The 12,201-nt window shown below is 40.3% G+C and overlaps 1 protein-coding gene across 2 annotated transcripts in view; it reads right to left on the bottom strand.

Annotated features, from left to right (window-relative positions):
- The window catches only part of LOC138833116 (BTB/POZ domain-containing protein 7), a 77,903-nt gene that overhangs the window by 16,048 nt on the left and 49,654 nt on the right, over positions 1-12,201 (bottom strand). For both annotated transcript variants that reach the window (XM_070031459.1, XM_070031460.1), the window contains 2 exons: positions 4,432-4,592; positions 187-330 (listed from right to left, as the gene is read on the bottom strand). In XM_070031459.1, coding sequence (XP_069887560.1) covers positions 187-330; positions 4,432-4,592 — 305 coding nt within the window. The remainder of the gene's footprint in view (positions 1-186; positions 331-4,431; positions 4,593-12,201) is intronic.

The following is a 12,201-nucleotide window of genomic DNA, read 5'->3' as shown; positions in this document are numbered from 1 at the left end:
TTTTTATGCTCCATAATTAGACATTTCAGAAAAATACTCTGTTGAATAGTCAAACTAGAATTTACTTTCATTTTTTCCTATTACTGGGCATTTTGGTTAGTTCTAAATATTTAAATAATTCCAACATAAACAAACATCTTGTGCATAGTCTGTAATAAGTCACTTATTTTCAGACATTTTTGTTACCTTTGCTTCTTCTACATAAGGAGAAAAAAGCCGAGGACGGACGTATATGCCAGCATTTTTCTGACGTAACCAGGCATTTGACTTTCCACCCTCTGTTGTTGGAAGCATGTCTGATGGAGGAGTACTAATCAAGCCTCTTTTCATCTTGAAAAGAATTTTTAGATGATCAAGAGATATATGCAACATTACAATACCAAGATAAAAATATTTATACCTACAAATGTATATAATTTACCATTTAAATACAAAATTAGAAATGTGAAATATAGTATTACTTCCAAGTGCTTAATAATATCCAAAGGGATCAACAAAAAGAATGTACTATAATTTTCTATTTTTCTCTAACTAGAATGGCATTAATTAAAACGCAATTAAGTTGGACTAACAACATTTAATGAAAACTCATTTTTTACCTCTTGCTCATCCCTCACCCATCTCCAACCAAGACAAAACATAGACTTGGCACTGGACACCATACAGTAGGCACTAAGAGAAGACAGACTTGGTTCAAACACTACCTCCTCATTTAACAGTGAAGTGAGCATTGACTTATTCTACTTTAAGGGATCATATATGACTTTTCGAGAAAGTGGAGTGCTGTCCACTTAACTGTATGTGTAGGCTAGTTGTTTCTTTATTAGTGTTGAAAGAGTAAGAACAATTAGCTCTTAAAACCTTCATTTAATACTTACTAGATAAAACAAGGATTTTTTGTACTAAGAAATGAGGATTTAAATTTACCCCTCCCTGCTAATGAATTAATACTGTAGCACCATGATTTGTGTTCATTAGGCTTAATTCCTATTTTTTTTTTTTTTGTCGGTCGTGGGGCTTGAACTCTGGGCCTGGGCGCTGTCCCTCAGCTCTTCAGCTCAAGGCGAGCGCTCTACCACTTGAGCTACAGCGCCACTTCCGGTTTTCTGGTGGTTTATTGGAGATAGGAGTCTCACGGTCTCTCCTGCCCGGGCTGGCTTTGAACCGCGATCCTCAGATCTCAGCCTCCTGAGTAGCTAGGATTACAGGCGTGAGCCACCAGCGCCCGGCTAGGCTTAATTCCTATTTTAATAAGACTTTTTTCCTTGGACAATTTTGCCTTATCTGTTATGCTAGAATCACAGATTAGACATCAGTGTTTGAAAATGTTTAGATTCTAGAAGTTTCAGTTAATGCCTGTAATCCTACCATACTAAGTAGGCTGAGACCTAAGAATCAAGGTTCAGAGACAGCCCACACAGTGGTAGAGGGTTAGCCTTGGACAAAAAAGCTGAAAGACAGCAGCCAAGCCCTGAGGACTAGCACCAAAACAAACAAGCAAAAAAAAAAAAAAAAAAAAAAAAAAAAATCTCCCTACAGATTACCAGAAGAAAATAGTATAGGCAAGGACTTTTTGGATAAAATCTCAAAAGTATGGGTAACAAAACAACAAATAGACAAATGGGATTATCCAACTAAAGGCTCTATATAGCAAAGGAAAACAATCAACAGAGTGGAGAGAGGTTACAGAATAGGAGAAAACATTTGCAAACTATGTGTCTGACAAAAGTGAAATAAGCCAGGCAAGGAAAGATGAATGCAGGTATAATCTCACTCATACATGAAATAAGAGTTGATCTCATCAAAGTTGACAGTAGAAACTAAGCACTGGTGGCTTAAGTCTGTAATTCTAACTACTGAGAAGTCTGAGAGCAGAAGAATCTTGGTTTTTTGGCCAGCAAGAAAGAAAATTTATGAAACCCTACCTAGCCTTGAGCTGAAGAGCTGAGGGACAGTGCCCAGGCCCAGAGTTCAGGCCCACGACCAGCAAAAAAAAAAAAAAAGGGGGGGGGCTGGAACTGTGGCTCCAGTGGTTGAGCAACATCCTAGCACATGGAAGGCCTGAGTTCAAACTCCAAAATTGTCCTGAAAAAGTTGAGAGTAGCATAGCTGTTACTGGAGGCAGTGGGTGGAGGGCCGCCAATGGGTTCAATAGTACCATTCAGAAAGAGTTAAGTTCTTTTTCTTTTTCTTTTTTCTTTTTTTGTTGGTCATGGGGCTTGAACTCTGGGCTTGGGCACTGTCCCTTAACTCTTTAGCTCAATGCGAGCGCTCTACTGCTTGAGCCACAGCACCACTTCCTGTTTTCTAGTGGTTTATTGAAAATAAGAGTCTCATGGACTTTCCTGCCCAGGCTGGCTTTGAACCATGATCCTCAGATCTCAACCTCCTGAATAGCTAAGATTACAGACGTGAGCCACTGGCGCTCGGCATCGGAAAGAGTAAGTTCTAAGTGATCCTTTCCACAGTGGTGTGGCTACAAATAACAACGCACTATACAGTTCAAAATAGCTAGAAGAGCATTCTGAATATTCTCAATACAAAGAAATATCAAAGTGATAGATATGCTAATATCAAGCTTTGATGATTACACACACTATTCACATAATGAAACATGTATCCCATTATTACATAAATTTCTATGTAAAACAAAAAAACCAAAAAACTATGTTTACAAGTATTACATTAAATGCATTCACTTATGAGGGACTAACATTTTTTCCACCATTAATTCAAACAATTCTATTAGTTAAAAAACAAAACAATAGGGGGCTGGGAAGGTGGCTCAGTGGTAGAGCACTTGCCTTACATGCATGAGGCCCTGGGTTCGATTTCTCAGCACCACATAAGCAAAAAGAAAAAAGCCTGAAATGGCGCTGTGGCTCAAGTGGTAGAGCACTAGCCTTGAGCTGAAGAGCTGAGGGACAGCTCGCAAGCCCAGACTGGACCCCCCCCCAAAAAACCCAAAAAAACAAAAAACCAAACAATGAAGCTAAGTGCCAGTGGCTCACGCCTATGATCCTAGATACTTATGAGGCTGAGATTTGAGGTCTGTGGTTAGAAGCCAGTCCAGGTGAGAAACTCTGTGACTCTTAACTCCAATTAACCCCCAAGAAGCTAGATGTGGAGCTGTGACTCAAGTGGTAAAGCACTAGCTTTAAGCACAAAAGCTTAAGAACAGTGCCCAGGCTCTAAGTTCAAACCTAGGACACACCAACAACCCTAAAAAACATGAAATATCAGTGCCATTAATATTGAAATGGTCAGAAGTACAGTCAGAAGGTCCATGTATCCTTCTCTTCCTCCCTCTCTCCCTCTCCCTCTCTCCCCATTTCTCTCTTCTGGTTAGTCATCAGGACTGGGCATTGTCCCTGAGCTCCTTCACTCAAGGTTAGTGCTCTACCACTTTTTTTTTTTTGTTTTTTTTGTTTTTTTTGTTTTTGTCGGTCATGGGGCTTGAACTCCGGGCCTGGGCGCTGTCCCTCAGCTCTTCAGCTCAAGGCGAGCGCTCTACCACTTGAGCTACAGCGCCACTTCCGGTTTTCTGGTGGTTTATTGGAGATAGGAGTCTCACGGTCTCTCCTGCCCGGGCTGGCTTTGAACCGCGATCCTCAGATCTCAGCCTCCTGAGTAGCTAGGATTACAGGCGTGAGCCACCAGCGCCCGGCTTGCTCTACCACTTTTGAGTCACAGTGCTACTTCTGGTTTTCTTGTGTTTAATTGGAGATAAAGTGTCATGGACTTTCCTGTGACAGCTGACTTTGAACTGTGATCCTCAGATCTCAACTTCCTGAGTAGCTAGGATTACAGGTGTGAGCCACCAGTGCCTGACTTTTTTTTTTTTTTGGTGCCAGTACTAAGACTTATACTAAAGGCCAAGGCACTGTGCTTTTTTGCTCAAGGCTAACACTCTATCACTTGAGCCAGAGCTTCACTTCTGGCTTTTTGGTAATTAACAGGAGATAAAACGCTCACAGACTTTCCTGCTTGGGCTGGCTTTGAACTGTGTTCCTCAGATCTCAAGTAGCTAGGATTACAGGTGTGAGCCAATGGTATCTGGCTTCCATGAATCTTTATATGAATCAATCCTCTAGCTGTCTTGACTTGTTTCTGTACTTGAAGAGTCTCCATTTTCCTCTTATAATAAGGATCTACTTGATCTAAACAGAAAAATGATTAATTCTACCTGGAACTATACTCTTATAAGACCTATTTACCAAGTCAACTCTCACCTATCAAACATTTATTTCTACTATGTGAAGACATCGAGGCCACAACATTGCATAAAACAGACATTTATTTCTGTCCTCATGGAATTTGCAGTTTCACAATACTTTTTTAGAAGGAGAAATTTTTTGTAATGACTGAAAGAAGAAAAGCCTGGCATTTTGCTTTCTCATGGAAGGGATTTAAATGAAATAAGACACTTACTGCATCACTTAATACTTCGCTGTTTATAGGTAAGATGTGTTCAATCCGCACAAAAGGTAAAAGAGAAGAAAGGATCTCTCGAAGTTCTTCCATGTCCAGGTCCCGTCTTTTCACACCTCTTTTGTTCACACTATGTGCAGTGCCACTCAGTAAGTTTGGTTCTAAGAGACAGAAAATTCAAAGTCCCCAACCAAATCCAAATTGCAGGAGACAGGCTTTTTTCTCCATACACACTCTACATTCAGTATCATTCTATATATATCACTATATTTGCTTTCACAGGATACAAAAACATCTTTTTTTCTTTTAAAGCAGCTTATTTAGATAAAGAAAAAGTATAATAACCAAGAACAGCAATATTTTTTCCTAAAGAATAAAAGTCGTTCCTATCAACTAGCTCAAAATAGGAAAGATGACAATCTATCAACATTTGGAGTTTGATCAAAAATGTATTTTTTTTTTGTGCCAGTCCTGGGGTTTGAACTCAGGACCTGGGCCCTGGGCCTATAAAAATCCTAAAACTTGATAGAAGACTAACACCTGTCAGAAGGCTGAGACCTGGAAGATCAAAATTCAAAGCTAGTCCAGGCAAAAAAGTCCTTTCAATACCATCTCCAACTAACCTGCAGAAAAGTAGGCTGAAGGTTTGGGCCTAGGGATAGAGTGCCAGTCAGTCACAAGCAAGCAAGCTAAACGAGCACCAAGCCTGAGTTCAAGCCCCAGTAGACAGACAGACAGACAGACAGACAGACAGACAGACAGACAGACACACACACACACACACACACACACACACACACACACACACACACACACACACACACACACACACACACACACACACACACACACACACACACACACACACACCTTGATAGAATGAATATACATTAGGCTTTCCTCCTTTGGATACCAAGTGATTGATATGTGTTAAATTGTTAGTGAATACATATACTAATGAGCAAACTAAGCTACATGCTGTACAATGACCTTATTTTATTTTAAATTAGTCCAAAAAGTCAGATATTTTAGGGATACATTCTTGGCTGGGAATGTGGCTTAGTGGTAGGATGCTTGCCGAGCATACATGAAGCCCTGGGTTCGATTCCTCAGCACCACATACATAGAAAAAGCCAGAAGTGGTGCTATGGCTCAAGTGGTAGAGTATTGGCTTTGAGCAAAAGAAGCTCAGGGACAGTGATGGGGCCTGAGTTCAAGCATCAAGACTGGCAAAAAAAAAAGGGGGGTGGGGTCTATCAGGAGTGCTTAAAGGGCATAGTTCAAGTGACAGAGAACTGTCAATCAAGTGTGAGGCCCTGAGTTTCAAATCTAGCACTGCTAAAAGAAGATTTTTATGAAATCTTACTGCATGTGTGTGGACCCTTTGAACTCTGACACGTAATGAATGTCCATTGTTCAGAGCAGAGAATGTTTTCCTTCTTGACTATTAATGAAAAGGGAAGATGTAAAAATACAGATTTGCTTATAATATTGGGAAGAAAAATAATATAATTTTGGAAATCTTTAATAATGTCTTTAATCCAGGGGGCGGGTTATCTCCTTTTTCTTAAAAATAATAACATTGGCTGGGCATTGATGGCTCAGGAGGCTGAGCCTAGCTACTCAGGAGGCTGAGAACTGAGGATCGAGGTTCAAAGCCAGGAAAGTCCGTGAGACTCTTATCTCCAATAAACCCTCAGAAAACTGGAGGTGGTGCTGTGCCTCGAGTGGTAAAGTGCTAGTCTTGAGCTTAAGGAGCTGAGGGACGGATCGTGACCAGGCCCAGAGCAAGCCCACGACCGACAAAATAAACTAAAATAAACATCGACATAATGACTGGTACATCTCATTGTTGCAATGGGTCCACCTGTATTCCTATTTAAACGATTTGTTTTTTCCCTTCCCCTCCACAAATTATACCAACATCAAATACAGTGAAAGCAGAGGTTATACCGTGGGGGAGGGACATACAAAGCAACAAAAAAAAATTATCTTATAAATATGTTAGAAACAATCGCAAGAAAGAAAAACCATTTGAATCTTTATCTTGGGATTCATTTCACAAATTTGGTGGGTGTGTGTGTGGGGGAGATGGGAAGGGATGGGAAGGGATGGGAAGGGGAAACAAAGGAGGAGGCAACAATGCTTGGTAAGAAATGTACTCACTACTTTGCCCATGTAATTGTAACTCCTCTGTACGGTATTTTCACAATAAAAAATAAAATAAACATTGAAATGGGGTGTGGGGGAGAGTAAAGGAAAGGGTGGGTGACATTGTCCAAAAAGAAATGTAGTCATTACCTGACTTATGAAATGGTAATCCCTTTATGTAACACCTTAGTAATAACAAAATTACATTAAAATATTAACATTGATACTTGGGAAGATTATGGTTCAAAGCCAGCTTGGGCAAATAGTGAAACTCCTACCACAAACAGTATCTGAGCATGGTGGGCTACACCTGTCATTCTAGCTATGCAAAAAATATAAATAGGATGATTGTAGTTCAACAAGTCAGCCTAGGAAAAACCTAGGAAAAGACCCTATCCTATCCTCAAAATAATGAAAGCAACAAGGGCTGGGGTGTGTGTCTCAAGTGACAGAGCACCTGCCTAGAAAAGTACATGCCTGAGTTCAATTTTCAGCACCACAAAAACAAAAGAACCCAAAACTTCATTCATGAATACAGTAAATGCTGGATTTTTACAAGTATTCTATAAGCAGTCTGTATCTTCCTCTTCTTCTTCTTTTTTTTTTTTTTTTGGTCAGTCATGGGGCTTGAACTCTAGGCTTGGGCGCTATCCCTGCGCTCTTCAGCTTAAGGAGAATGCTCTACCACTTGAGCCACAGCGCCACTTCCAGTTTTCTTCTAGTGGTTTATTGGAGATATAAGTTCTAAGGACTTTTCTGCCCAGGCTGGCTTTGAACCATGAAACTCAGATCTCAGCCTCCTGAGTAGCTAGGATTACAGGCTTGAGCAACGGGCGCCCAGCTTTCTTTCTTTTTTTTTTTTTTCCAGTTGGTCATGGGGTTTGAAGTCTGGGCCTGGGCACTCACCATCCCTCAGCTCTTGAGCTCAAGCAAGCACTCTACTAGTTGAGCCACAGTGCCACTTCTGGTTTTCTGGTGTTTAATTGGTGATAAGAGTCTCATAGACTTTCCTGCCCAAGAAGGAATCCTCAGATCTCAGCATCCTGAGTAGCTAGGATTACAGGCGTCAACCACCAGTGGCTGGCCTGTATCTTCTTTAAATCATGTGATACAGCATTTTTTACAAGTTTTTTTTCCTGGAGTCATTCAAATAAAGAATAGTTACAACTGTGTTACAAATGCCTTGCTACGATTTGGATTTATACATAATTAATTTCCCATTTTGGTAATGGGGATCAAACCCTGGGCCTCATACATTCTAGAAAGGTGGTGCTCTACCACTGGGCTATCCTCCCAATCCTCAAAACAATTCTTTTCCTTTAAGCAGTGCTTTGTTTTCATATGAAATATTATGTGAATTCCCAAGTAAGTAATAGGTATGAACCACTTTTATAAAAGGTGGTGAAAAAAAAATGTGGCCTTTCTGGCTTAGCTTCCTTCTTATCCCTAGCAGAGGAACTTTCCATGCTAATCTCACAATGAGAACTACTGTTTTAAACTACTGTTTTAAACGATATTTTATCCCTTAAGGCTGCTTTTATTTGATCAAAGTAAATATGTCCTTTCATTACGACCAACCTCACATCAATGAACCAATGGCCTTTCATAATGATTATGAAGTTACAGGCAATGATTCTTCTTACTTGGATATATAGTTATGTCCTACAAAATTCACACAAATAGTGACTTAATGAAACCAAACCACTGCTCCTATGAAAACAGTGTTAATTTTCTATAAACCTCTGAGCATAGCAGTTTCATCAACTGATTAAGATATGACTTTGTTTTACATGTTTCTATTTAAAGACTTCTTATAACATATGTTCTTTATTTAATACTGAATTCATATGAGGTCAACAGCACAGAAACTCAGGTTCCAGTGACATTTATATAACACACATTATGAATAAGAAACATAAAAAAGGGTACTAAATAGACTATGAAAAGGACACTTGTTTACAGTAGATCTGAAAGAAGATAAAGCCTTGGTGCCTTGTTCAACTTGAGCTGGGGATGTGTGTACTAGGTAACAAGCATTTATTTCTTACTCTTTGTGTGCTCTTAAAAATGCCAGGAATGGATTTTCAAGTTACAAAAAATACTTTTTTTTTTTTTTTTTTTGCTAGTTCTAGGACTTGAATTCAGAACTTGGGCACTGTTCCTGAGCCTCTTTTGCTCAAGGCTAGTGCTCTACCAACTTGAGCCACAGTGCCACTTCCAGCTTTTTTCTGAGTAATTTAATGGAGATAAGTACTGCCAGGGCTAGTACCCATCTACAAATACATTTTTTAAAGCAGGCTAATTTGCAAATAAAATTCTGCAGCCAGGCTCATGCCTGGAATCCTAGCTACTCAGGACGTTGAGATCTGAAGAGTGTGATTTGAAGTCAGTGTGGGTAGGAAAGTCCACGAGCTTATCTTCAATTGACCAATAAAAACAACAACAACAAAACAAAAACAAACAAACAAAAAATCTTAAGTGGAACTGTGGCTCAAATGCTAGAGTGCTAGCCTTATCCAGGCTCTAAGATCAAGCCTCACAACCGGCACACAGAACCTCCTCCCCGGGCCCCCCCCCCCAATTCCATGAATGAGAATAGGTTACATATTGGCATTATAAAAATTTTTTAAGCTGGGCTCCGGTGGCTTATGCCTGTAATCCTAGCTACTACTCAGGAGACTGAGATCTGAGGATCATGGTACAAAGCCAGCCAAGGCAAGAAAGTCCGTGAGACTCTTATCTCCAATAAACCACTAGAAAACCGGAAGTGGCACTGTGACTCAAGTGGTAGAGTGCTAATCTTGAGCTGAAGCGCTCAGGAAGAGTGCCCAGGCTAAGAGGTTAAGCCCCACTACCAAAAATAAATAAATAAATAAATAAATAAATAAATAAATAAACCAATAAATAAATAAATTTAATTATTTTTTTAAGCTGGGTGCCAGTGGCTCATGCCTGTAATCCTAATCAGGAAGCTGAGATCTTAGGATCATGGTTCAAAGTCAGCCCGGGCAGGAAAGTCTATGAGACTTTTATCTCCAATTACCCACCAGAAAACTGGAAGTGGTGCTGGGCTCAAGTGGTAGAGCGCTTGCCTTGATCTGAAGAGCTCAGGGACTGTGCCCAGCCCAGAATTCAAGCCCCACAACCAACAAAAAAATAAGAAAAAGATTAAAAAATTTAAGATTCAAAACATTTTAAGTTTGCTGGGAATTGGTGGCTGATGCCTATAATCCTATATACTCAGGCTGAGATCTAAGGATCCTGGTTCAGCTGGGAAGGTGGCTCAGTGGTAGAGCTCTTGCCTTGCCCTGGGTTCAATTCCTCAGTACCACATAAGCAAAAAGAAAAAAGCCAGAAGTGGCGCTATGGCTCAAGTGGTAGAGTGCTAGCCTTGAGCTGAAGAGCTGAGGACAGCGCCCAGGCCCAGAGTTCAGGGCCCCCGACCGGAACCAAAAAAAAAAAAAAAAAAAAAAAAAGATCCTGGTTCAAAACAAACCCAGGCAAAAAAATCTGTAAGACTCTTATCTCCAATTAAACACACAAGAATAATATAAACCAGAAATGGAGGTGTGGCTCAAGTGGTAGAGTGCCAGCCTTGAGTGAAAAAGCTAAGGGGCCTAAGGCCCCAGTACTGGCATATAAAGAGAGCAAAAAACAAAATTAAATCTGAGCTGGTGTCCTATAATCCTAGCTACTCAGGAGTCTAAGATCTGAGAATTGAGGTTTGATACCAGCCTGGGTAGAGAAATCTTTTTCAAGCCCTAGTACTGGAAAGAACACACACACACACACACACACACACACACACACACACACACGCACGCACACACGCACGCACACGCACACGCACACGCACACACACACGAGTGGACACATAAAATTCAAGTAGTTAAAGCTTTTTACAGAATAAAGAGAAATAAATGTGGGCAAATACAATAGAACTGATTTTGTTTCCTAGTGCTTGGGTACTAGTATATTAAAGGGACACTATTGAAAAGGTTTGAAGCCAGGTGCTGGTGGCTCACACCTGTAATCCTAGAGATCTGTGGATTGAGGTTCAAAGCCAGCCCAGGCAGGAAAGTGCGACTCTTATTTCAATTAACTAGTAGAAAACTGGAAGTGGAGCTGTGGGCTCAAAGTGGTAGAGCACTAACCTTGAGCACAAAAGCTCAGGGACAGCACCCAGACTGAATTCAGGCCCCATGAGCAATGAGAGAGAGATTGAGAGAGAGAGAGAGAGAGAGAGAGAGAGAGAGAGAGGAGAGAGAGAGAGAGAGTAAGAAAGAGAGAGAGAGAAAGAAAGAAAGAAAGAAAGAAAGAAAGAAAGAAAGAAAGAAAGAAAGAAAGAGAAAGAAAGAAAGAAAGAAAAGAAAAGAAAGGAAAGAAAGAAAAGGTTTAGCTGGGTACTAGTGGCTCACACTTATAATCCTAGTTCCTCCACTGAGATCTGAGGATCATGATTCAAAGCCAGACTGGGCAGCTGTGAGACTCTTATCTCCAATTAATGACCAGAAAACCAGAAGTGGAGCTGTGGGGAGCTACCCTTGAGCAAAAGAGATCAGGGACAGTGCCTGGGCCCTGAGTTCAAACCCCACAACTGACAAAAATCAAACTAAAATCCCCAACAATTTGGTATGGTGTGGTGTGCTAGGTGGCTCACAACTGTAATCCTAACTCTGTCAGAAGCACATGCAGGAGGACTGAGGCCTAGGGTTGGCCCTGGGGGACAAACATGAGATTTTTATCTAAAAAAATTACTAAAGCAAAAAAGGACTGAAGAGGAGGTGGTTCAACTGCTCGAGAACCTGCACACTAAGCATGAGTTCTTCAGTTTAAACCTGTTATATATCCCACCTGCAAACCGCCTCCCAAATAATTAGAGCACATTTTCTTCCTCCCTCCCTCCCTCCCTCCCTCTCTCTCTCTCTCTCTCTCTCTCTCATACACATCTCAGGGTTGAAGCTAGCAATGGCTGGAAAGTTGTGAGATTCTTACCTCCAATTAATCACAGAAAAACTGGAAAGTAGTGCTGTATGTAGCTCAAATGATAGAATGCTAGCCTTGAGCAAAAGGAGATTAGAGACACCACCCAGGTCAAGACCCAGGACCAACAAACAAAATAAAACAACAGATCAAAAAAAACAAACAACAAAAAAAAACAATTCTGTGAATGTACTAACTACCACCAACTTGAGCACTTTAAATAGATGAAGTTAATTTTATATAAATTATGTTAAATAAAATATTTTAAAATAAAGAAAAAGGGAAAACTACTTTTCTAGCTGAGATGTTTTGATTTGGGTCAATATATAGAGGAGCGACACTGTATAGGAAAAGGGAAGGTATTTGGGCTTTTATATAAAAGATTTGCAGACTCATATACTTACAAAGCCAAAAATTCATCTTATGTATGATAGTTCTTTGTTTCTGCTGGACCCTAGCTGGAATTTATTTATAAATATATCTTTTGTCTTCCAAATGATTAACGAGCTGAACTAACAATCTCATACATACTAGGTAAATGTTCTGCCAATGAACCACATCCTCAGCCCCCAAAACATTTAAAAATAAGCCACAATCACCAAGCCATATGCTTAGCCCCCTCATTTTCTTTTCTTT

The sequence above is a fragment of the Dipodomys merriami genome, unplaced genomic scaffold (assembly GCF_024711535.1).
Source record: "Dipodomys merriami isolate MVZ:Mamm:240054 unplaced genomic scaffold, mDipMer1.0.p SCAF_200, whole genome shotgun sequence".
NCBI lineage: Eukaryota > Metazoa > Chordata > Mammalia > Rodentia > Heteromyidae > Dipodomys > Dipodomys merriami.
Note: the sequence above shows the minus strand (reverse complement) of the source record. Positions and strands in the feature narration are given on the sequence as shown.